The following is a 25,935-nucleotide window of genomic DNA, read 5'->3' as shown; positions in this document are numbered from 1 at the left end:
TAACTCTGAGATAGGGTCCCATGACTATTTGCCCAGGCTGGCTTTGAGCCATGATCCTCCAGATCTCTGCTTCATGAGCATCTAGGATTACAGGAGTGAGTTACCAGCACTAAACACAACTGCATTTTTAAATAAAGATGACCTATACAACTACCTATCTGAAGGGAAATGAAATTGTTTCCCTATCACACACAGTTATGAAAAACCAGTGGAATTAAAGATCTTCATATAAAAACAAACATTAGAATTTAGAGAAACACGTAGAAATCACATAAAAATCTACCTATAGGCATGCCACCTTAACAAAGACTAAAAAAGCTCTCAGAAGTAATTTTTATTTATTTAACTAGATACAAAATTTTAAGCTTATAGCAAAAATATCTTCCCATGTGTGAACAGAAAAATAATAATCTATACATATCTTTTGAAATGGTGATGACTACATTAAATTTGGGATATAAAATAATTATCAAATCAAAATGATGAGGTTTTTGAATATTTTTCATAACTCAGTAATAGTAAATGAAAGAAACAAAAATCTATTTCAAACCCATCAGACTGAGTTCAAACTTAAACTGCTGTCACATTGATTTGGATTGGCATATTGAGGTAAGTAGCAAACATCTGCCCTAATTTTGTTGAAAATGAAGTGAAGTATCAGTTCTTGAAGAAGACCTTCTGGGCACAGATATATTTATGAAAAATGCAGACTGTACTTTGTTTTGAGTTTCTCAACCTCAGTAGTACCTAATAAAATTCAGGAGCAGATCATCCTGCTCAGTGGGCTCTATTCTGTGCAGCCTAGGATGTTTGACAGCATACCTGGTCTCCACCAATTCCTTCAGACATAAAGATATAAGTTCAAGTTTCTGAATATATTAGATGTGCCTCCTCCACCAAGCAGAAGTTATGCATTGGAAACCTAAGGGACTTTTTAAATGCCAGGTAGAAGTCAGCAGTGATGTTCCTTTGGAAGTCAGGAGAATTTATGGAGAAATTGTAATAAAATGTGAATGGACTTAACTTCTAACCTCATGATCAGGGAAAAGAGAATCAACAGGATGTTTTTCTTCCCAGACCACTGCCCAACAGGGAAATGTGGCAATCACAGCAGTAATAACAAGGAAAACACAGCTAAAGAGTAGCTATATGGAGCTGTAAATGTCTTTTCTGCTGTTGTCACTCAGTGTGCAACCATGGGCTGGACAGGAAGCAGTGGTTACATTGTAGTTCTAATTTTCTCTGGGAAACCAGACTTATGCTATTACCTGATGCTTTGTCTAGGGAAGAATTATATTCTATCCTCAATCACATAGGGTTGATTTCTGCAAAAATCTTCCTGTCTGAGGCCCCATATAGGTAAGTTCAAGAGCCCTCAGCAGAAAAGTTTCACAGAGAATGACAGCTGAGAAACTTTACTGCAGGTGACCTGAAAGCCCTTCCAACTTAGAAAATACCAGGGAGATTGTTATTCTTGTTTGCTTGGTGGATTTATTTCATAATTAATATTTAATGTGCTAAAATGAGAAATGTCTGTTAGACTCAGTAGGGCAGAAAAGGAACTGGCTGATACAAAAGTACAATTGAATAGACTATAGGGCCAAAAGAATACCTAAAGTGGTACCACTTGAGACAGAGGCATACCTTTATTTCAAACACTCAGAAGGCTTAAGAAGGAGGACTGCAAGATCAAAGCTATCCTGGGCTGCATAATGAAAACCTGTATCAAAACGTTTAAGGGAAACCATTCAAGCTTTGATGAGTACATATAAATCTATAGATGATCTTATATATATATACATCTGTTTATATGTACATGTGTGTGTATATATATTTATGCATAAGTAAATATACAGAAAGAATATATTAGTGATTCTGAGAGGAAGATGAAAATGAATGTTAGAAAATGAAAACTGAAACCTTGTACCTGTGTATGAAGATAACAACATAATGCACTGTAGACTGTTGAATAATAGGTGAGCAAGGCAATAGAGAAAGAATAAACAATGGGCTGGGTTAATCTGATTAAAGTATGATAAATACATATCTGAAATGCCAAAGTGAAATCCCTTAAAACTGTCAATATACATTTAAAGACATTAAGCTGAGGAAGGTAAAAAGGTCCTATCTGGAGGTGGGTACCAGCAGGATGGGGGAGTGCATAAGAAAGGCTGAAGGAAGGCAAGTATGGTAGATTTAATTTGTGTTCACATATGAAAATAGAACAATGAAATTGGCTGAATTGTTCTAAGAAATGTCAGTGTTAATCTACTGTACAGTATTTACAAGCAGATGTTTTTGTCTTTGTCTTTGTTTTTTGGCAGTACTGAGAGTCGAACTCAAGGACTTCAGGTGCTCTACCATCTGAGCCGCTCCCCCAGCAATAGTTGCGACACTGTTAAGACATTAACTTTATGGTAAGCAGTGCACGTGAGTTTTTTGCTCTTGCATGGTGGGCTAGCAGTATTTTGTTCTTGTTTTTGGATGCATTCTTTTAAAAGTAAGAACATTGTTTTCAATAACATTTCTCTTTTTCCATTTAGAGTTTTTTGTATTTTTAGGCATATTTGGAAAGAATGCGTCAAGGTACCAATTTGGATTGCTCATAATTATTAATTAGCTATATTGTATTGCCTTTCTCATTACATTTTAACCTTAGATAATATGTAGAACCAAAAAAAGTCTTGCAATAGTTTTAAGTGTGGGGATGGGAGTCTGGGAACAAGATAGTGGGGTGATCTAACCAACATACAAGATAAGCCTATTTGGAATTGTCACAATGCATTCCACCCGTACAATGAATATTACCTAATTTAAAAAATTAAGGGGGGAAATAACTTCAAAAGTTGTCTACATTCTTAATGGTATTGCCATTTTTTCACACATTTTTAATTTTTTTAATTGACACATCATTATGTACATATATATGTTTATGAGGTACAGTGTGGTAAGTTCACACATGTATGCCATGTGTAGTGATTGAGTGAGGGTAAAGAACTTCTACTTAAATATTTATTGGTTTCATTTTGTAAGACTTCAACCACCCTTTTCTCATTATTTATAAAACATACTCTAAATTCTATGCTCTATTGACCCTACTGCGCTACAGAATATAAAATCACATTTCTTCTAGATAACTGGATTTGGGTGCCTGTTATCTAACCTCCTTCTTTTACATTTCCTCCTTCCCTTCATAGTCTCTAGAGACCACCGTGCTATTCTTTTCTATAAATTCAACTACTGAGACTTCCCCACGAGAGAATATGTGGCCCTTATATTCTCTGCCTGACTCATTTAACCCCGTGTTCTTCAGTTCTATCCATGGTGCCACAAATAACAGGGCTATAATTTTTTGCCTGAAAAATGTTCTGTATATATTTGCATGTACATTGCTAGCTATGTACCTGCATATGAATATAAATATGTATTCTTTTCTCATTTAGCAATGGACAGTGGCTATTGTAAAGAGTGCTCCAATGAATATGGATGTACATGTATCCCTTGGTATTCTGATTTAATGTGATTGGGTCTGTTTTTAAACTTACATGCCTGTGGGCTTAATAATTAACATCTTTTTTTTTTTTTGGTGATGAAACATCAGCCCTTGCACATGCTAAGCAAGCACTGTGCAACCACTGAGCTACCTCCATGCTGTAACCAGCTCTTTTTTTGAACATCAATCATCTGCCATGTATAAAACAAATTCTTTGGTATTCACTTGAAGGTTACCTATGCTTTTCATCAGCATATTTTAATTCTTTCATGTTTAGGATGAAGTTATACATTTAGATACTGCTTACTCCAATTCTTATATTTATTTAAGTAAATATATCTAGGTAAATATATTCAAATCCATGCTATGGACTGCTAGGAATGAAACTCAGGGCTTAGGGCATCCTAGGCAAGCACTCCATCACTGAACTGGATGCTCAGCCATCGTTCCAGTTTATTTGGCTTTATTTTTGTCATGTTGGGGATTTAACCCAGAGCCTTATGTATATTAAGCAAGCATTTGACACTGATATACACTCAACCCTGAGAAAATTTTATTTTAAAATTATTTTCTTTCCAAGCCTTTGCTAATTCAACCTTGAATTAGACAACCCTGTTGATGTGATAATTATTTTACCTCTTTTTAGATTGTTTATATCAGCTTTTGATTCAATTTCACTTAATAGAGTTGCTTTATTTCCACTGATTTTATTTTTCCTGCCATTCTTTACATAAATTCCTAATTTCTTAAAATTTGTTTCCATATAAGTGCACAATTTTTATTAGCATGTAAGAGTTGTGTGACAGGGAAACATTGTGTCATTTACATATATGCTTACAATATATCTTAATTAGATTCAACCCCTCCATTATTTCCCCTTATTAGGACAGTGTCAACAGGTTCTATTGTTCTGTTGTTATACATGATTACAAAATACATCCTCCTTATTCTTCCCTTTCATTCTCTACAATTTATTTCTCCCTCCCACTGTAACCCACTCCTGGACAAAACCTGTTTTGATTTTCTGTAGTTAATATTTTCAAGTGTATATTGATTTCAACTATGAGTAATTGCAAAAGTGAACAAAGCTGGTGAAGTTCCCACTCAGTTTGATTTTACAGTACAAGAAAATGGCAGAGTCCAATTAAGTACATAAGTGACATAATGTCATTAAGAATGAATCATGTGAAGAAAGAGGATCCATTGCCATGTCAATGGTGGATCTTATAGTATTTGGTGTGGGAAGGAAGGTCTTTGCATGTTGGATATAGAACAGAATGAGGGCTCAAGGGGACCTGTGAGATTTGTCAAAAAAGATATAAAATCATCAAACCTATGAAAATGATGAGAACATGCCACAAAGCAAAGCAAGGAGAGGGCCTGACTGGCACCCTATGGGACCCAAACACCCACAAAAGGGTGGTCAAATACATACAGAAGGAGTACAGGAGCAATAAATCTGGTGTTGGACCAGATGTGGATAACATAATGAGGAAGCTGGAGCCATGTGTCTGCTACCTTTGTGCATTTTTGAATCTCAAGGCAACTTTAGCACCATGCTGGATGCTGGTTCTCTCAAGGACCTCATTTTCTCAGGCTATTCATTGTTGCTTCCTTTCCCTTATTAGCTTGAACTAGAATAGTAAAAGTGTGGCTGACACTCATGTAATGGGTTACAACAAAGCACAGTCTCACCACCTAATGGATTCTGATCTCAATATGTGGAAAGTATTTCTATAGCGTGATCTCAATGCCTATGTTAACATCTTCCTGCTTCTTTTCTTTCCCTCATCATCATAAATTTACATACTATTTCCTTTCAATTTTTCATATATTATTTTCAAATTCAGGTCCTCTTCTCAAATACATTTTGTGGATGGAGGTGACACATAAGTTTCTACAAGCACCATGACACTCATTATCCATCTAGAATGGATAAAAGACATACAATTAAGTATACTGTTATTGTCCCTACATCTCCATAAAATCTATGTGGAAAATGTCATTTAACTGTGGGAATGTTTTTAGAATTTTCACAAAACAGCTGAGTCCAAGGAGTCTTGAAAGAGTAAATGACATTTTACAGATGGAGAGGTGTGAAAAATTCCAAATACATCAATGGGTGGGACCTCACAGAGAGGACAGAGGTTGAGCGTGAAATATCTGGCTTCTGGTGAAGCTGAAACTGAACTTCAATTTGGGAATATATGTAGGAGGGGCAGAGCAGTGTGAGAGACAAGCTGGTATGTTGGTCACAGGGAGTCAAGCCTCATATTTGAGACAACAGAACTTTCTTCCACTTCATTCTCCAGTAGAGATCAAATAGGTCCAAGATTTGGATGACCTTTTTAGTAAAGTGAAAATTGCCAAATCAAGATGAAGTTACTCTTGTCAAAGACTTTCTTCAGAGATGGGAAAACATGACAAAAGGAGTTTTTATTCTTTCTCAATAAAATAAGAACTGTCTCAAATACTTTCTAAATATTATCCCACCACAAAGTCCTTCAAACAATCCATGTTTTTCACACCTCACATGTATGTATAGATTTATTTTTTATTAATGTATATTGACTGTATAAAGGGATTTCATTGTGATACTTGCATATAGGTATATAATGAACTTTGATTAAATTCAGCCCCTCTATTACACTTAGGTATTCCCCTCTTCCCTTTTTAAATAATTTAATAGATTTCATTACTCTATATTGATACTTGCATATAGAGAATTTTGACATATTCATACACTTAACCCTCTCCATCCCCTCATTTTAAGTCCCTATTTTGCATTCATTTCTGTAATTAAGGTTATCTTGCACATTACTCAAAATTACTGTATTTCAAGTAAGATATTCTGCCAGGAATGTCACCTCCACCCATGAGCAGATGCCAACCTATGACTCAGGTCTCCAAGACTGATTCGGTTTATATCCTAATGAAGCAACTTACGTGCATTTATTCCTTTTGCTAACAAACACTTCATTTATCTTTCTCTCTTTGGTTGCAAGTGTGGCTTGCCACAGACTATGTCCCAGAATATAATCATGCTTGAATGGCTTGGCAATTGATGCAATCTCCACTGACATTTCTTTAAGTCTTTAATTGACAGAGTGCTGAAATTGTTTTTAATACCCACAGGACATATTATGAATGGTAATCAAAACTATGTTTCACATCCTGCAGAAGACATACAGAACAGACCCCAAAACAATGACCACTGTAACAAAAGTGAAAATAGTGTAATTCAATATCACATGGAATTGAGTGTGTGAAATTCACTCAAAGACAGCACCCAGAAGGCTTCAGTATGGAATAGGTCTAATACTTTTCTAATCCCAAATGGTCAAAAATAGAAGAACACTGTTTAATGGACAAGATGGAAAAGGTAGGGAAAGGATTAAGGTTGTATCCATCTACTGCACTAATGTGTGTACAGACCCTCTTCATTCACATCTACCAAGGCATCTAGATATCTTGTGTGCATGCATGTGTCCTTTTACTACCATGTCCTAGTGAGAAAACTCTACGCTTCTATACTTATAATTCTCAGACAGAAAATCTCAATTCAGTCCCTTGAAGTTTCTACTAAAAAAATGTCAAATGCAAAAACTCAGTATAAGATACTACCAAAATGTAGTTATCTTTGACTCTGACCCTCACTGATATTCTTCATGTGTTGATAGAGAAATGTAAATCCAGAATAAGTAGACACATCAAAGTCAAAACGCTGAAAAGAAAATGGTCCCCTAACAGCCACAGTTATATCTTTAAAAAGGAAAGAACACCCACCAGCATTTACCTGTGGCTCAACTGACTTCAAGTACTATGCAACTTCACACTGGCAACACACCTTCTCAGGGAAATCAGACTTTGTTGTGTTCTATATGTTACATTATTCTTTGGGAAAAATTCATTGTACTCATAAAAAATGTTATTATTGGCTGTTGATTAATGAATTCTGTAACAGTTGCATCCAATGGGCTGATAAACACATTGAATTATTTATCATCATGTTCTGCATTTCTCTCCTTTTTAATTTTTTGGTTGGATAAAGTTTGAATTCAGGGCTTTAGGTTTACAAAGCAGATTCTCTACCACTTGAGCTACACATCCAGTATTTTTGCTTTCGATATTTTTGGAGATGGGAGCTCATGAAATATTTGCACTTCACCAAAAACATTGAGATATGAAGATAAGTGAATCCTTGAGAAAAGACATGAATACCGTGGTGGTAGGTCAATTTGTCAGCATGAGCAAGGCCATAGGTTCTATCACAAGCACTGGAAAAAACTAAACTATACAAAATGATATAAACAAAAAAATGAATGAACAAAACAAGTTCAAATGTTAATTATACATATAAAAGTACAATTGTTTGTATTATTTTTATTGCTTTTCTTCCTAGTGTTTTCTTCCTATTTCAAACCAACTAAGCAATAACTTTCCAAAAATGGCTATTTCAATTTCCAAATTGAAAGACAATTAAAATACACAATACAGAAGGAAAACTTGTTGGACCCTGGTGCCTCGTACTCATCATCCTAACTACTTGGGAGACTAAACACAGTAGAATCATGGTTTGAGGTAACTGTTCATCTGGGATGGAACCATTTACCACCTCTCTAGCATATATTCAGAAACCACTTAAAGGGGCAAAGGATAAAAACCAAAGTTGCTCCTATAGTTCAAGATATTCTAAGAGTTTTAGTAATTCTGTGCCAGAACCTGTGATGAAGAGCACACCCAAAAAAATAACTCCATTCATTCAGCTAGAGATCCTAAAGGTCTCTGACTTTCCCAAGGTCCATTACAACTTCCACAATTGTCAGAAATTACATTGTGAGTAGAAATTCTGTCAATGAAAATGCAAACAACTGAAAACTTACCCAAGCAAAATAATCTTGGTAACACTAGTGTTTAAGACCACAATACCACCTTCCTTAATGTTCCCATTATACTTAGACACCCAACAAGGGAAGGACACACTTTTGATTCTTCCATTTTCCACCTCAAATTCAACATCTTACTTGATCAGCTGAAAAAGAACCCTAACTAAACACGCTAACTAAATATTAATGAAATTCTCTGCTCTTTCTAGTCAGTCTCTGACTCACCCTCAGCCTGAGCCACTATATCAACCCGTCCTTCATTGTCACAAGAAACACAATCTCAAGGCTAAGGATCTCTGGTCCAGGAGCTAATTTGGGCACATCTTTTACCCACAACTGCTTAGGTTCTTTTTATTACATTTCGTCCCTCTTTACTACTCTTGAAAACACAGCCCTTCTTTGCCTTGCCTTGAAGCACTTGCACACTCTGTTGTTGGGGTAGTCCTGCCACTGAAAGCCTAAGTTCATGTTTTGCCTTAATCTTCATTTCAGTTTTGTAAATTCTGTCTAGGCACAGACCAAAGAGACCATCAACTATGTCCACAAACCTTTGATAAGTTTCCAATCTCAACCCTCCCATTCAAAACTCAACTCAAGTGCACCACCATTGCAGTGAGTTGTGCAATGTGAGCTCTCTGTAAATTTAGAGATTTACTAGAACCCTAAGTAGCACATGTCTGGGATCAGGTTGTTTATTCAAGACTCTGCTTCCACATTTTCACATAATTCAGGACCATCAATTTTACGCTGAGAAATTTGGAAGGAGCAGTGAACACCAATGATCACAGCTTCAGCTGAAGGGAAGCTACTACCTCTCACCAGCACATCATCTAGGGATAGAATTAAGGGCTCCAGGATGGGTCTGGTTACTCAGAGGTACGGGACAGGATGACAGGGTCCTGCTCATCTTTGCAGATCCACACACAAAATAGATAGGATGGAGGGCTACAAGGCACTGCAGGCAACTCAGGCCCCAGAATTTAGCACTGTGCTCAGAATGCCAAGGTCTCTCACTACTGCTCCAGGAAGGTCCAACATCCTCATCCTCTTGAGACTGGGGATACTGGTCACAAACACTACTTCTACCTGCTATGGTGACTTGGGTTCTTCACTCCAACCTAGCTGAGCTCACATATGACAGGGGAGTGAGATTCAGTTCCACTGTCTCCATATCAGAAGAATTCTCAGGGATTCAGAAAATGATGGAAACCAGAAAGTCATTTTCCAAAGATTAGGTGGTGGTGCCTCCTCCCACTGGATTCTGGTAGGACAATCTAGACAATTCTTGCCTTCCACTGACAGTTCTTTTCATTGGCTCTTGAACCAAGGCCCTGTCACATTAGATCCGTGTGACAGGAGAAGTTATACATCACATGGTATAGAGACTGGACCAGTAAATGATTCCAGGCACAGTCCTTAGCAGACCAGGCCTCCTACCTGGACCTTATGTTCCACAGTGTGGGCAGATGCACTGTATTTAAGAAGAAACTGCATCTGGCTTTTCCAAAAGAACTCTGTATCTTTCACATGGAAATGGAGTCAGGAGTCTGCTGAGAATATTCCAAATTCAGCATCAAAGATGAATTCACAGAAGGATCAATTTGTAGGACAGGGAAAGGGAGACTTCAATAGAATAGGACAAAAGGACTGGTGTCACAGTATGTTGGTATCAGTCACTTGTCTTTAAGGCCAAGGATTTCTCATATCTGTTCCCTCAAGCTATCCTTTAACACCCAAGAATGTAGGAACAAACTGGGCACTACTGGCTCCCACTTGTAATCCTAGCTATTCAGGAGGCAGAGATCAGGAGGATCACGGTTTGAAACCTGACCAGGCAAATGGTTTGTGAGACTGTATCTTGAAGAAAAAAAAAAAAACCTTCACAAAAAAGGGATGGCAGAGTGACTCAACGAGTACACCATTAGCCCCCTTAATTCAAGCCCCAGTTCTGCAAGAAATAAATATACAAATAAAAAGAAAAGAAAGAACATACCAACAAGTAAGCTCAACAATTATTAGGTAGAAGAGAAGCTGTAGCAATCCCACCAATTCCATAAACTCAAAAAAACCCTCAAGGTAATAAAAACCTGTGTTCTAGCAGACAGAAACAAATGTGTCTTGTTTTCCCATTGTACTTCACAAGCTTTCTCAACTGTCAGGAGGTACATTCTGACAAGGTCAGCCCCCTTAATGAAAATGCAAACAACTTTCTGGTGCAGAGGCTCAAGTGATACAGGGCCTGCCTAGCAAGTGTGAGACAAGAGTTCAAACCACAGTACCACAAAAAAGAAAATAAACTCAGTTGAAATATTACAAAAGCAAAGTAATCCTAGAAATCACTCATGATTAAATAACATCATGTTTTGTGTTCCCATTATACTTACATGTCTTTCCCCAAGAAACCTAACATAAGGTAAGGCTCACACTTTAGGTAATCCCCTTTCTGCCTCAAAAACTTTACCTTAATTTTTCAGAAGAAACAGAACAGCTAATAAGCAAACTTTCCTGAAGTTTTTATACTCCTGAATTCTATGAACCACCCTCGACCTGAGGCAACACAACAACCCCTTTTTAAGGTCACCTGAAGACAATGTCAGCTCAGGGGAAAGGACATCTGATCAAGGAGCTGATGGCTCCTTTGTTATCCTTCCTCTCCCAGAGTCATCCACAACAATATGCCCCTCCCTAGAAAGCACAGCCCTGCTCTACCTCACCCTTGAGACCCTGCAGACCTCCGAGTTGGTGCTGCCCTGCTATTGTTACTTCAATATGATCAGTCCTTGTCTCCATCTGAAATTAAAGTTTGAACATACTATCTAAACAATTCCAATTATGTCAGATATTGCAAAAACTTCAACCTTCAACACCTTCCCAACATCTCCCCTTTGTCATGAACCCCACATGTGCATGCAGAGTCTTTGCCTTGAGTTGGGCAATGCAAAGACAGCTTTAGTTTAGGAATTTATTACAGCCCTAAGAACTGTTCTGTGGACCTGGCTCTAGTCTGAGATCAGCTTCTAAACACTTAGCTAATTCTGGGCAATCACCAAGGCCACAAGGATAATGGAGGGAGCCAAAACCTCCCACCCACTGAAGGCTGGAGAGACCTAGAGCTCAGGTGATGAGGAGTCCTAACAGGGCTCTGGGCAAGGGCTATGCCATTGCACATAGAGGACAGGATGCCAGAGTGTGTCCATCTGAACAGTCCCACCCCAGGGCAGAGAAGAATACAAAACTTCACAAGCAGCGAGTCAGGCCACAAAATGCAGTGATGTACTTGGGAGGACCAGGTCTGTACCAACCTTTTCGGGCCATTTCTTATGTCCTCATCCTCCTAGGGTCTGGGATGCCAGTTACAAACAGCATTTTAGGCTTCTTTGCTGAGTAAAGTACTGATCACAGACCTGGGACCATATACAAGCCACAGTAGGAGAGACTAAGTTACATAGAATTGCTCTCAGCATCACAATGTGATCCAGAAAATGTCCAGACACCAGAAGGCACTTCCTGCATAATTCAGAGGGTCCTACTTACACTAGACTGTGATTTGCCAGTTCTCAAGCACTTCTCAAAGACTAGTAATCCACAACTCACCCCTTGAGATCTGAGCAACAGGAGAAGTAATCTCCTATAAGGGAGGGTGCATAAACCAAATAATTGAATCCTGGAACAGCCCTCAGCAGTTAAGACCTCCTCCCTGGTGCCTACCCACTACAGCCTGGTAATGCATTGCAGTGAAGTGGAATCTGCTTTTCAAAATGGACCTTTCTTCAACTGGGGAATGGAGCCTGGAATGTGGTGTGAGAATTTCAAACTCATTTCCCCATGGGGACATCCTATAATCTCGGAAGAGTTGTGGTTCTAGGCCAGGCCAGGAAAATGGAAAAACTTTGTATGAAGATAATATCATATCCACTCTTCACACACAAAGAACAAATGACAACAAATATGAAGAAACAGGGAAATGTGGATCTTCAGTTAAAAAAGCATTGTAGGTGTTCCTCAGATTGCTTTTCCTAAAAAGCATGGACTCCATACTCAGTCCATGAATCAACTAAAAGCAGGAAAAAATGTGGCACCTACCATTTTGAATCAGTCTGTTCTCTGAGCCTTCTTCAGCAGTCACCTTGCAGCCCCCTTGGAATCTAGGAAGGAGAAGACAGGTATTTTCTTCATGACCTGAATCCAAATCAATCTCCAATAGCAGACCCTCCTTTGGATAGACCATCCTCTGGATAACAACTCCAGAACCTCTCCCATAACAACAGCTGAGTTGTAACAACTACACCACACCTGTGACTGGAACTGTTTAAATGTGCATATCTTTGCTCCCTGCCCCCAGTTCTTTGCCTATTTAAATCTGTATCTCTTGTCCGTACCGTGGAGATGGTGAACATGAGCTGAGTACTTACTCTGCCTCATCCCACACCATATCCTAGCTGTGAAATAATACTGCTTTCCCTGCCTTCACCATGCTTCTTTATTTGAAATTGAAGGGTAATTACTTGGACCTATAATGTGCAATCACAGGAGCTTGTGCTCTTGGTCCAAAATTCTATTTTGAGAATGAGAAATTGACTGCTGAAAAATCTCAGGCAGGGGATTCATTTCACAAAGCCTTTTCTTGGAACTGTTTAAAGTAGAATCATCAAAGGAGTATAGGCAAGCATGAAGAAGAAACAGCAAAGTGGAAATATTATCTACAAAAGATAAAATCAGTGCAGACTTAGAAATCATCAAAGGATTACACAGAGAGCATGAAGATGGATATACAAGTTCAATGAAACCATCATTGTAGGTGCTTAATGGTGGACTAGAGGAAGAAGAATAGAGTCAGCATGAAAATGATTGAAATGATGCAGCTAGAAGAGAAAGAGAACACTTTTAAATTCACAGAATGTATCACTGGTATCTGAATTTGGTAATGGTTGAAAGATCTCTACAAAGAAATAAAAACATATAAGCTAAGAACTTAGGTCACATAAAGAAAAGACAGTGTTAAGAAATTATAAGTAACCAACAATTCGTTACTTTCTTCCTCACTGGTACTCAAGGTACTCAAGGACAATCTTTGCCAAAAGTCATTCAAAGTAAATTATAGACTAGGTGATCATCCCTTATAATATGAACAATCAGTAAGAACAATGACATATGGGTTGAATAAAAACAGTGGGGAACATAACAGTATCTGCTCTGTCCATGAAGCAACACGTTTTACTTGAAATGCATTTAACTAACTTGGAAAAGGATTTTTTATATGTTTGGGAAATTACTACCAATACATTTTTAAAGTACTAGGTATTACAATGGGGGATAGAAAATGTGATAATATAATTAATAAATTACTGCACCTGTTGACTGGCTCCAGTGGTGTAGTGCTTGTCTTAGGAATCACGAGACCCTGAGTAATAAATAAGTAAATAAACAGGTAAAGGACTTCCGCAAGATTGTACTACACCAGCTATATGCAAAGCACATCATTTTGCTGAATTTATAATAACCATCTGAACTTCACACAACAGAAGAATACCATTTACACAGAACGAAGGAACGGTAAAAGAAAAATGACATGCAGAGAGGTAGGGTGAGATGGGGGCAATAGTAACATGAAGGAACAAGTACAAAAATTGCTCAACACCAAAGGTTATCAGTATAGTACAAAAAACAGCATACAAACAAGATGTATAATGCTAAATGGACAAGTGGAATAAATTAGAACATCCACATATTTTCAAATCACAGAATAAGCAAACAATCATAAAAGGTTAGATAAAATCATACATTACCACAACTTTGCAGTAAATTTAATATATCCATACTCTACAGAGCACCAATGCCACAATTCCCACCCTAAAAGAATATTCTGCTAACAGGGTAGAACACTAGGGCAATGTTACACAATTAAAATGAGCAAAATCTTTTGGGTCAACCTCACCACAAGGGATATGGTTTATTGGATTGACTCTTTGGGAAAGATCTATTACTCCAGAAACTGTTGTCATGCTCCCAATGTGAGGGGAGGGAAACAGTCATCTAACATCCTGTGACCTTACTGAGCTACCTTAATCTTTGTCAAAGTATGCTGACTTCTACTAAATACAATGCTTATTTTCAGAAACCTTGTGATTTCTTCCACCATTTTAGTTTTGCTGAGATTTACTACATGGTTTATGCCTAACTGCTACCTATGAAGTAGATTCAATGTGTACTCTTTCCTTCATGAAACTTTCTTCACTTTGGCTCAACTCCAGTGCCTTCATCTCACACAAGACATAAGTACTAAGAATGGACACTCTGGTAACATTACCAAATATTGCCCCAAAGACCCCAAATGTTATGACTTTTGCGAATTTATTTGCCATCACTTTCCATAACAAATATGTGGTGTTACCAACACCAAACCAACTTTCAAATACCAACTAATTTTCCTTCAGTTCAAATTTGACACCCTCCAGAATTAGCACAGCCCCTCCAACTTCTGGGCAGTGTGAAAGCACTTCTTTGCTATGTCTGTTCAAGACAGTCACCTTCCTAATGTTATAAAGATGTAACACACTAAGACCCATCATTACAATAAATGCAAACATTGCCTCAATGGGGCTTAGGAAAACAACCAAATACACTCCTATTGCCTCGGAAATTTCAAGGATTTCAAAATCACTATGCTAGAAACTGACACAAGGACTAAAACTTTTAATCTATACTACACACTCACATGGCCTTCCAAATACACGAACTTTTGCCACATCAAGAAAAATATAAAGGTGTCTTTCTGGGAGCCTGAGCCTCCAGGACTTGTCTTCACTGGCACAAATTATACGCTGTCTAATCAACTATTTCAACACAAAATGAAAGTAGTGCAAAGATATATTCTGAATGTTGCAACTCTCATAAATAGCTGCAATTAAACCACACTTCCACTCATTTTCACAGTAGCAAAGGAGCACAGAAGCAACATTCTTCCCATTACCCACTTTGTAAACTCAGATACTCCTCCACACACTTTCCAAATGCCCCTTTTTGCCTCAAAAATGATTATGAAGTAATCATCACAAATACCTTCAAAATGATTTGTAAATAGTAGTAAGGTGGTTTGACAAATATCAGCCTGAGTCACCAAACAAATCACACTTTACAGTCACCATAAGATCAGGAAGAACTCAAATCCCTGTGGTTCACACCTGTAATCTTAGTGTCTCAGGAGAGAGAGAGAGAGAGAGAGAGAGATCAGGTTTGTCTTGGTTAAAAGCCTGTGCTAGCAAAAATTTCTTGACACTATCTTGAAAAAAAACCATTACCTAAAAGGGCTAGTGGGGTAACTCAAGAGGTAATAGCACATGCCTAGCAAGTGTGAGGCCCTGAGTTCAAATCCCAGTGCAGTCACAAAAAAAAAAGACCACGGGATCTTAGTGCTGCTAGCACCTTTCTGTAAATGTAGGTACTTGAGAGACTGACAACTGTAAGGTACTTCCAAATTAAGACCATGCCACGTGTGGAAAGGAAAGATTTATTAATCCGGACCATGGGCTCTCACTCTCAGGTTCAAAGTGAAGTGGCTTGGCTGAATTGGGTAGTGGGCTTTATAGGAGGGGCCAAGCCATGGGGGAGGGAGAGAGTTCTGGTCTCTGATTATCTGTGATCACCAGATGGAACAGGTTGACATGCCTGGCTAGTTGAGTACCTGCAAGTTTCTGAGTTGTTTTGCAAGCCGAGAAACAATCAGGCAGTGAGAAACAAGCAGTCATAAATCAGGGGGTCTGGTTTTAAGGTCCTTCTGCCCACCCCAAGAATGCCAGGGACCTAACAACAACAGAATAACAGCCAAAATCACCTTAGAAAAATTGCTCACCAGACCTCATTTCCAAAATAACCACAGCAAAATAGACTGGAGATATGGTCCAAGCAGTAGACCTGTGCACTGTAAATGCAAAACTATGATTTCAAATGTCAGTCCCCAAAAATAACACAAGTAACAAAGACACAAGACCAAGATGATCACAGGTGAAAACTGATTTTCCCAATCTCCATGTCTGTCTAGTACTAATTTATTTCTTCTCCTTTGTTCTCCTCTTTGAGAGCAAACTGCCTTTCTGCCTTGAGATGTCTACATTCCTTATTTTTGGGGCTTTCCAACTAGAATAATTCTCTTAAAGTCAGGGTCTAAGTTAATCAGCATTTCTCTTAAAGTCAGGGTCTAAGTTAATCAGCATTTCATTATAAAACAATATTCTAAAAACAACCTGTGGACAACGAACAGTTAAGTCAGGAAGGGCAAAAAGTTTCCCCTCCACTCAGAAAGCAACCAACGTGCACATGTGGGTTTGCATTTCCAGTGAATCTAACAAACTACAGGATTTGTGGAAATTACGGATTTATTGCTAGCACTAAGAAGTACTGCATCGAGGGGACAAGGCACAGAGTTTAGCCCATACTTCTCCTGAAGCTGAAGGACTCAAGGGGAAGCAAGGTCCCAGTAAAGAGTTATGGAGACACTGCACAGAAGCGCCCTATCCCAGCAAAAACTCCGGAAGTGCTGGGGAGGCTCCGCGGCCACCTCAGTCTGCTGGACAGGGAATTGCAAACAGAGTCTCCCATCAGGGCAGTGGTCTGGGAGCAAGTCCCCTCACAGGGACACAGGACGGGGTTCAAGGCTTTAGTCCAGTGGCACCTTCCAGGCGACAGTGGACCTAAGACCTCAACCATGTGATCAAGGCGCCGTCTCCAGAACAGACAGGGCCCAGTAAAAACCACCGCAGCTTCGGGATCCAACAGTCCCGCCACCCAGCACTGCGGATGCCCAGCCGCCCTCTCACCATTTCCCGCCTCCGACACGTCCAGGTGACCTCCCCATGGTCCTGCAGTCAGAAGATTTCACACAGCTGCTGGAGCTGTGCAGCCTGCACAATGTCCCCCAGCAGGCGCATGGCAAATATGGCGACAATGAGGAAGGCAAGGTGAATCGCCTAACACTGCCGCTCCTCATTGGATGGCTGGTGCCTACGATTAAACAGCCGCTCTGATTGGCTAAGGGACGAAGCGCCCACCCACCAAGTCCTTGAGTGACGGGAAGGTGGAGTAGGGAGGAGGTGTTAAACTGGTGAGTTGCAAATGACACTCCAGCTGTCCTTGCCAATCAGGCTTCCTCTGTTGGAGATATATTTTAGTTTATGGGTTAATTACATTCAGCAGAACTTGTCCTGACCCTAAGGACGCAGCGCCTTCCTCTTATCATACTCACTGTGACCATCTTCTATACTCCCCTTGAAAATGGGACAAAAGGTTTGCTCAGAGAATTCTAGTCTCAATATCCCACCGAAAAAATTCATCAGGTCAGTTAAGGTGAGGAGATTCAGGTAGGTTAGGACACAGGAAGTCCATGCAGGGCTGATGCTCAAACTCTGGAAACTGGAATGGAGCAGATGGCCAGGGCTTTCTCACACCAAAGAAAATAAACACACATTGCCATAAAAGTGTCACCTGACACGTCTCCCAGCAGCAGGCACATGGCAAATATGTGGATAATGTTTTAGGTAATGTAAACGTGCTACCAGTGTCTGCAGAATAGCTAAGATTACAGGCGAGAGCCACCAGTCCCTGGCTTAAGTTCCCATTTAATTGTGTATTCCCTGTATTCCATTTTGTTTTCACTATTAGGATATCAATATATTTTATTTTTTTTTATTTGTTACATTAATTCATTTTGCAATGTGTACTTGCAGTTTATGTTAATGCAGTTTGTTCCTTTTATTTCGTGTGTGTGTGTGTGTGTGTGTGTGTGTGTTACAAAGTTTAGCCCAAGACCTTGTAATAGTTAGCAAAGCTGTCTACTGATGAGCTACATCCTGGTATCTTTTTATTTTAAAACAGAATCTCACTAAATAACCATGACTGACAGCCAATTGATAATCTGTGTGCAACATCCCCCCTCCTCAGTAGCTGGGATTTTAATTGTATAGGAATACAACTGAGTCTTTTATCCACATTTTTGTGATTCTGACATTTGAACTCGGGCCTCGCACCTCCTCAGCAGACACAACAAAGTCCTGGAGTATACTTTCAAATAACATTACACAGCTTAGGGTCAATTCAGGTATCATGCAATGCTCCAGTGTCTTCCCTTCCATAACATATTCAGTTACTCTCATTCATCATTTCTTTTCAGAAACCGTAAGTACCAAGTACTTACATTTATAGATGATAACAAATATGAATATATGATTTTGCAGACAGGAGGCATGTCTCAAGTGTTAGATCATGTGCCTAGCAAATTTGAATCCCTAACTTTAAACCCAGTATGCCCAAGGGAGAGAAAGGATTTATTATATCCTCATTGAACTCTTTTCACCACTCTTTCTTTGCGGGATCTTTATTTCCAACCACATTTTCCTTCTCTCCAAAAACTCATTGCAATTTTTGCAATCCTTTTTTTTTTCATTTTTCTTTTATTATTCGTATGTGCATACAAGGCTTGGTTCATTTCTCCCCCATGCCCCCACCCCCTTTTGCAATCCTTATGTACATGTGATATGTTCTGTAACTATTATTCAATTTTCATGCTCTTGTTCAGAATGAATAATCTCAATTGCTTGAGGAAAAGGTGTGGAACCACAGAGAGCAGCTTTAAAGAGAAGATTCTCAAAATCCTAGTCATCTCTTCAATGTGAAGAAGAGGTGTGGCTTAAGAATTAAAGCACGTGCTTTATAAGTGCAAAGCCCTGTGTACAAAACCCAATTCCTGCAAGAAAGGTGAAATACATGATTGTTAGAAGCATTAAAGAAGATATGGAAATTTATCAATGATAGGATGATTGTAGAATGGATGGCAAAAATGAATCAATTAAATCACAATCCCAGATGCAAAGCAAAATAAGGGAGTTTGTGTTTCTAAACTTGGATGATCATGACATCAAGGAAAAAATTGTATTTCAGAAATATCATAGTGTTTGTTGGTATGTGGTGGCTAATGCCTGTGAACTCATCTACACAGGAGACAAAGATTGGTAGGATCATGGTTTGGGACCAACCTGGGCAAACAATTCTACCACATGGGAATTATCTGTGCAAGGATCATAGTATGAGGCAGCAATGGTCAAAATGGGAGACCCTATATGCAAAATATCTAAAATAGCACTAAATAACTTGGGAACCTGGCTTGATATGCAAATGCCTATGTCCATGGTCAAAAATGTGTGACACAGCCTGTCAAGACAGAGGAAAATAGGGAAGGATTTTGTTCTTTGGACCTTGTCACAGACTTCAGCTGCTGGTGGGCAGTTTGTTTGGTGCATGGAGTGCACATGTAGTGAGGAGTAGAGGTTTGCCTTAAAATCTTACATGCAAAAGCACAAAAAATTCATAACTGCTTAGGTAAAGAGCTTTTTCACAAAAAAAGATTCTAAAAAGGGTTCAGAATGAAGCCACTCAAGGACGCAGCCTGTTGAAACTACCATACATAAGGAAACTGTTATACACGTTTTTAAATTGTCTCTGTGCAGATGCAGGCCATGTGATTCACTTTGAGGAAAGGAGTCAGGAAGCTAGAAAACCAGGAACTGTCACTCTGGGACCTCCACACACACCATTTTCCTCACTTATTTGATGAAATGCTTCATTACGACACAGGCTCAATAGGAAAGGTGTCAAACGCTCATCCAAAGCCAATTCAATATTCAGATCTCTGTTGTCTTTTCCTGACATTGCTAAACTCTAATGAATTCTCCAAGACCAATGGGCATCCCATGTTCTAATTCTGAGGACAGTGTGCAATACAGAGTTTTAGATATTTGACAGTTTAGCACTGAATCACACCACACTGGTACCACTGTATGTTCTAATGCCACATATATTTGCTCTGTATGGTCACCATTCACCATCTTTTTTGTGGTACTGTGGTTTGAATCCAGGGCCTTACAATTGCTAGGTAGGTGCTCTACCACATGAGCCACTCCAAAAGCCCTTCTTTGTGTTCAGCATTTTTGAGATAGATTCTTACAAACAATTTACTCAGGGCTGTCTTAGTTTCCCAGGCCTGGGTTCAAACCAAGAACCTCCTGATCTCTGCTTTCAAGAAGATAGGATTTCAGGTGTGAGTCACTGGTGCAGAGCAACATTTTCTATATTGAAGTTATCTGGCTAAGGCTCTGTGCACCATCTCACTAGTACCATACAAACACCATGTAAAAACACCAAGAATAAACAACCAAAGATTCTCCTATTGCTCAGGACATTCTGAGTTTTACTTACTCAGTAGCAGAACTTGGGACCAGGAGCAGCACAAATAAACGCTCAATTTAATAAACCATTTTTTCACCAGGCACATCGCAAGGATATCTTGTTTTTCCACTGCCTGTGACAGACATTTTCAGTGGTCAAAATCCACATTGTGACTAGACCAATGACCTGAATGCAAATGTGAACAGCTGAAAACTTACCCAGGATGACCCAAGTAATTCTGGTGAACACTGGTAATTAAATACCACCACCCCACCATCCTTCCTATTCTCATTGCACTTAGATGTCCTTCCTTTTCAAATCTACAAAGGGTAAACACAAATTTCAATTTCTATCCAACACAAAACAGGGCTGGTGGAGTCGCTCAAATGGCAGAGTGCCTGTTAAGCAAGCGTGAAGCCCTGAGTTCAAACCACAGTACTGCAAAAAAAAAAAAAAAACCAAAAAACAAAACAAACACAACAAAAGTAATCAATATATCTGAAGTTACCATATAATACAGATACCTATACATATACACCTGTTTATAGCAGTACTATTCATAATACTTAAGCTATGAAATCAGTTTAGGGGCCCAAAACTAAGGAATGGATAAAGAAAATGTACATATACACAATGGAGTATTATTCAGCAATAAAGAAGATGAAATTACATCATTTGCAAGAAAATGGATGAACTGGTTATCATCAGGTTGAGCTCGATAAGCCAAACTCAGAAAGTCAAACATTGCATGTTTTGCTCATATGCTGAAACCAGACCAGTAATAATTATGATGATGATGGTGGTGATGATAACACAATTGTAAAAGAGGGACTGCTTGGGGGGAAACCAATGGGAGGAGAAAGGGGGAAAGGGAAGGGTGATAGAGGGTGAATATGATTTAAGTACGTTACTTATATGCAGGAAAACAGCATAATGAAACCCACTAAAAACTTACAAAGAGGGAGCGAGGAGGGTAAAGAGAATAATATTATAGATGGGGTAAAGCTGATCAAAGTACATTATATCATATGTCTGTGTGCAAGTCTCACAATGAAACTCCTTTTACAATTAATGCATGATAATAAAATTTTTAAAAATTTCAATTTTCACACTTTATGCATCAAACTCACTAGGTTAATTGATTACAAGAAACAGAATACTCATTAAGCAAACTTCCCTGAATGTTCTCTGCTCCAGGTTTGTGATCTCTGACCATGTCCAATAAGAACCCTCAAATGACACCTCCTTTACTGACACTCTAAGGACTGACTGGCCTTAGGGAAAAATCTTCTGATATAAGAGCAAATGTTGTCCTTCCATCATACTTAGTCTTCAACTTTCCTTCTCCTCCTGTTTGCTCCTCCCTATGAAACACAGATCTGCTTTATTTCATCCTTACGTCTCTGTAGGTCTTTGTAAGAAAAATTATTTTTACTATCAATGTATTTGTTACCCTCTTAGATTACTTAAAAATTCGTCAGGTTGCCATCTTAGGTGATTTGCATGTTGAAAGGTTCCTTGCTTCTTCTTCCAGATTCCTGTAGGATTCCTTTATGACTGTATTACCTGTGGAACCCATCCCAGAAGACTTTTAATCAATAGGAAAGGATGGGGAAACTTTGACCTTGACAAATCCTGGGTTAGGGGCAAGTACAACTGTGCAGCTGTTGTATATAAGGAGGAGCAAAGGTCGGTCGTTTTATGCTAGAATGTTTGCTTGGCTGGAGTGAGCACATGCTTGCACCCTCTTTTTTTTTTTCCATTTTTCTTTTATTATTCATATGTGCATACAAGGCTTGGTTCATTTCTCCCCCCTGCCCCCACCCCCTCCCTTACCACCCACTCCACCCCCTCCCGCTCCCCCCCTCAATACCCAGCAGAAACTATTTTGCCCTTATCTCTAATTTTGTTGTAGAGAGAGTATAAGCAATAATAGGAAGGAACAAGGGGTTTTGATGGTTGAGATAAGGATAGCTATACAGGGCATTGACTCACATTGATTTCCTGGCTTGCACCCTCTTGATCAAGAAAAAATGCCCTGTCAAGATTTTCTGTCTCTTGTGTGTCTGCTTTCAACACCAGAGGGTCTTTTATTCCAACAGTCTTGCAGTTGGTTTTACCCCAACACTGTGACCTAATTTCACTCTGTGACCTACCTTAATCTGCATTTCATTTGTGAAAATACTGTCTAGACATAAGCCAAGATCAACATCAATTTTGAATGCATATGCAATGCCTTTACAGTGAGTTGGGCAACACAGGGATAACTGTAAATTTAGGGATTTATTACAGCCATAAAAAATACTTGGTTGGGAAACTGACCCTGGATTTGAGACTTCAAACATTTATATTACTCATGTTTTTAAACTTTTATATTACTCGGGTCAATCAGAGTTACCTAGAGATTGGCAGGAGCAGGGAAGTGAAAGACCACAGATCATGCTGCACAGGAACCCATGACCTTCTGCCATCTCCACTGTCTGGAGAGGCATGAGCTCTAATGCAGAGTTCACTGACAGTGTTCTGGGTCTGGGACACATCACAGGTAAGTGGCTGACAGAATGATAGGGTTCAACCCACTCACCCAGCCCCAACTCTAGAAAAGAGAAGACCAAGTGGCACCAGCAGTGACTTGGTCTACAGGCTTCAGGGCTGTGATGGAGAGGTCCAGTTCCATCACAGTCACTAAGGCCAGTGTCAACCCCTGATCCTGCCACTCTGGGATGCAAGTCAGAAACTTAACATTTCCTGCTTCTGTGGTGACTGGCTCTCACACAAAACCAGTGGCAAAACCAATGCACAGTGAGAAACTGAGTCACAGAGATGGATCTCAGAAGCACAGAGTGATCCAGAAAATGCAGCATCAGGAAATGCATTTTGTTTTAAGCAGTGGGGCCTCTTCCTGATGGCCTCTTGTTTGATCGTTCCTATACTTTTCCTTGGCTTCTGATCCAGGACTACTAAGGGGAGAAGGGATCCTTTTCCTGGCAGAATGCTAGGACCAAACACCTGTTCTCAGCAATAGCCCTTAGCAAGCTAGGCCTCCTTTCTGGTCCCTACTCAGCCCAATCTGGGAATTTATTGTATGTAAGTGGAACTTTCTCCTGAATTTTCAAGGTGGAAACTGCTTATTGCACTTGCAAATTGGGCCAGCAGTCTATAGAGGGAATCCATGATCAGTGTGCAAGGATATACCACCTGATCTCACAGAAAAAGCACTACGTACAGCAGAGAAAATATGCTTCCTATTAGAACTGTATGATCCATCCACCCTTTAAAAGTTCTGTCTTGCTCCCACATCTTCCCAAAAGCTCATGATTTTGCTTCCGTAATGGGTACCTGAATTTATCAGTGTAAACAAAGCAAGTCTAATGCAAGCAGAGTTTTTGAAGGGGGTGTTACTGGCCCTTGAAGTCTTCCACTTCAGCCACTCCACAAGCCCTCGCAATATCTTTGGACTATTTTTTTCTCCTCCCTTTAAAAACAAAGCTGTTCTGTGTAACAATTGGGGTGCCTTCATATGTTACTTTTGGGGAAAACCACTAGTGTAATACATAAACCAAAATCATGTCTTGCATTAGTCATAATGTCACTAAAAAATGAGAAAAAGTCTGAGGATAGTATTAGGTATGTGAGAGAGGGGACCAAGTCCCACCTCCACTGCAAGGGCAACCATGTATACATGTGATTGGTCTTTTCCAATGGATCTCCCAATGTTGTAGATATACAGACATTCAGGGATTAGTGGCAGCAGTAAGAATACTGGGCCTCAGTGGACAGTTTCTGGATTTAAGTTCTGCTTACACTCTGAACCTGGAAGTCTCCTGAGAAACCTAGAAACTCACCTTGGAGAAAAGCAAGAGAGTGTACACTGCATTGCAATGCTCATTCCCCACATAAACTTCATTAACAAGCCCACAGTGTCCAAAGAATACCCGGCCAATACAACACAGACTGGGAGCCTCATGTTTGGAGTGGAAGAATCCAGTGAGGACTGTGGACTAGGAAGAATAACTTCACAGGGACAGTCCAGAGAGTTCAGCGGGTTGCTGACTCCTTGCCTGGCCCCACCCTGCAGGCTTCTGGGGCCAAAGAGTGAGTGGCATCAAAAGTGGGATGAGTTCATACATTGAGAACATGACTGTGGCCCTCTTTGCCCAAATGAAGTGCCTGGTTGTACTGTCACCATTTACCACTGCTGTAGCAATCAGGTGTCCTCTAAGGTTCTGCACTCAGTGTAGACCATTCAGCTTCCAAACTGATGCATCTGAGAAGACACTCATCAGCGGACACTGGGCCACATTTCATATAGCTTGATGCCCCATTGTGCACCATGGATCATTTACATTGGTGGTCACTATTGGTACACACAGGGTAGAAACAGTCTATCTGATTGGCTAATGATTTAGGGCAAGAACCTAGTGACAGGATCAGTATGCTACTCCTGGTTGTGCTGATCTATAGGAGCATACCCTTCAATAGCCAATGCTCAGGCTTCCTCATTTGTAGAAAGTTGTCGTGCCCCTCCCCAGTATAGGCACCTTCTTTATATTATACATCTGTGCTCTTCATGCTTATTCCTTCTGAAAATGTGACAAGTTTACTCAGGGAATTCCATGGACAGAGTCCCAAGAAGATATCAGACAAGGATACTGCAAGTGGTTTGAGGGCTAAGGTCTGCAATCAGGAATTTGGAAGGAGGCAGAGGGACAATGCTTTCTCTGACTTTTAAAACCTTTTTGGTCTGTTTTTCTCCATGAAAATTAAAAGGCAGCAGCAACACATTTACATTATTTAATGTATAGTGAAGGAAAAGTTATATGGAACCATATTATACAAAGCAATCAGGAATAATGAATAGCAACATTTGAACTACTCAGAGGAGGCTTCATTGCACAAGGTCACAAGGGAAACCCATATTCCCATGACTCAACATAGCTCCAAGGGTGAAGAGCACACTGAGTACTGAAAATGAGCTGGGCAAGACAAAAGTTCCTATTGATGATCAGAGAAACCTGAGGATATAATACTGGAAGCCCATCTCCTAGTGACAAAACTCTAGGTTTGAGCACCTTATATTCCTCACACAGACCATCTGAATTCAGTCACTTTAAGGTTCTTACAAAAAGAAAATGCCAAATGCAAAAAGCCTTTCTCTAGTAGACTACCAAAATGTGGCTTTCTTTGAGTCTGACCTTCACAGATTTTCTTCATGTATTCATAGAGAAGTGTGAATCTAGAATAACTGTGCATGTCAAAATCAAAATTCTGTACAGAAAATGGTTCCTGATAACCACAGTTATAACCTCAGAAAGGAGAGAACACCCTCCAGCATTTACTTGT

The 25,935-nt window shown here is 39.5% G+C and overlaps 1 protein-coding gene across 14 annotated transcripts in view; it reads right to left on the bottom strand.

Annotated features, from left to right (window-relative positions):
• LOC109680403 (uncharacterized) overlaps positions 1 to 25,935 on the bottom strand; it is a 451,924-nt gene that overhangs the window by 30,569 nt on the left and 395,420 nt on the right. For 4 of the 14 annotated variants that reach the window (XM_074053908.1, XM_074053907.1, XM_074053909.1 and 1 more), the window contains exons 1-3: positions 17,193 to 17,338; positions 13,731 to 13,780; positions 12,463 to 12,524 (exon numbers count right to left, since the gene is read on the bottom strand). The exons of 4 other annotated variants lie outside the window; for them this stretch is intronic. Coding sequence is in view for 2 of the 10 variants with exons in the window: in XM_074053910.1 (XP_073910011.1) it covers positions 12,463 to 12,465 (3 nt within the window). In the remaining 8 variants the exon portion in view is untranslated. Of the gene's footprint in view, positions 1 to 12,462; positions 12,525 to 13,730; positions 13,781 to 17,192; positions 17,339 to 25,935 lie in introns of those variants that run through there. 6 more of the 14 variants (XM_074053913.1, XM_074053915.1, XM_074053916.1 and 3 more) reach the window with 4 other exon arrangements.

Source organism: Castor canadensis, chromosome 14 (assembly GCF_047511655.1).
Source record: "Castor canadensis chromosome 14, mCasCan1.hap1v2, whole genome shotgun sequence".
In the NCBI taxonomy this organism is placed as follows: domain Eukaryota; kingdom Metazoa; phylum Chordata; class Mammalia; order Rodentia; family Castoridae; genus Castor; species Castor canadensis.
The sequence above is the reverse complement of the archived record's forward strand: the minus strand, read 5'-3'. Positions and strand labels throughout refer to the sequence as shown.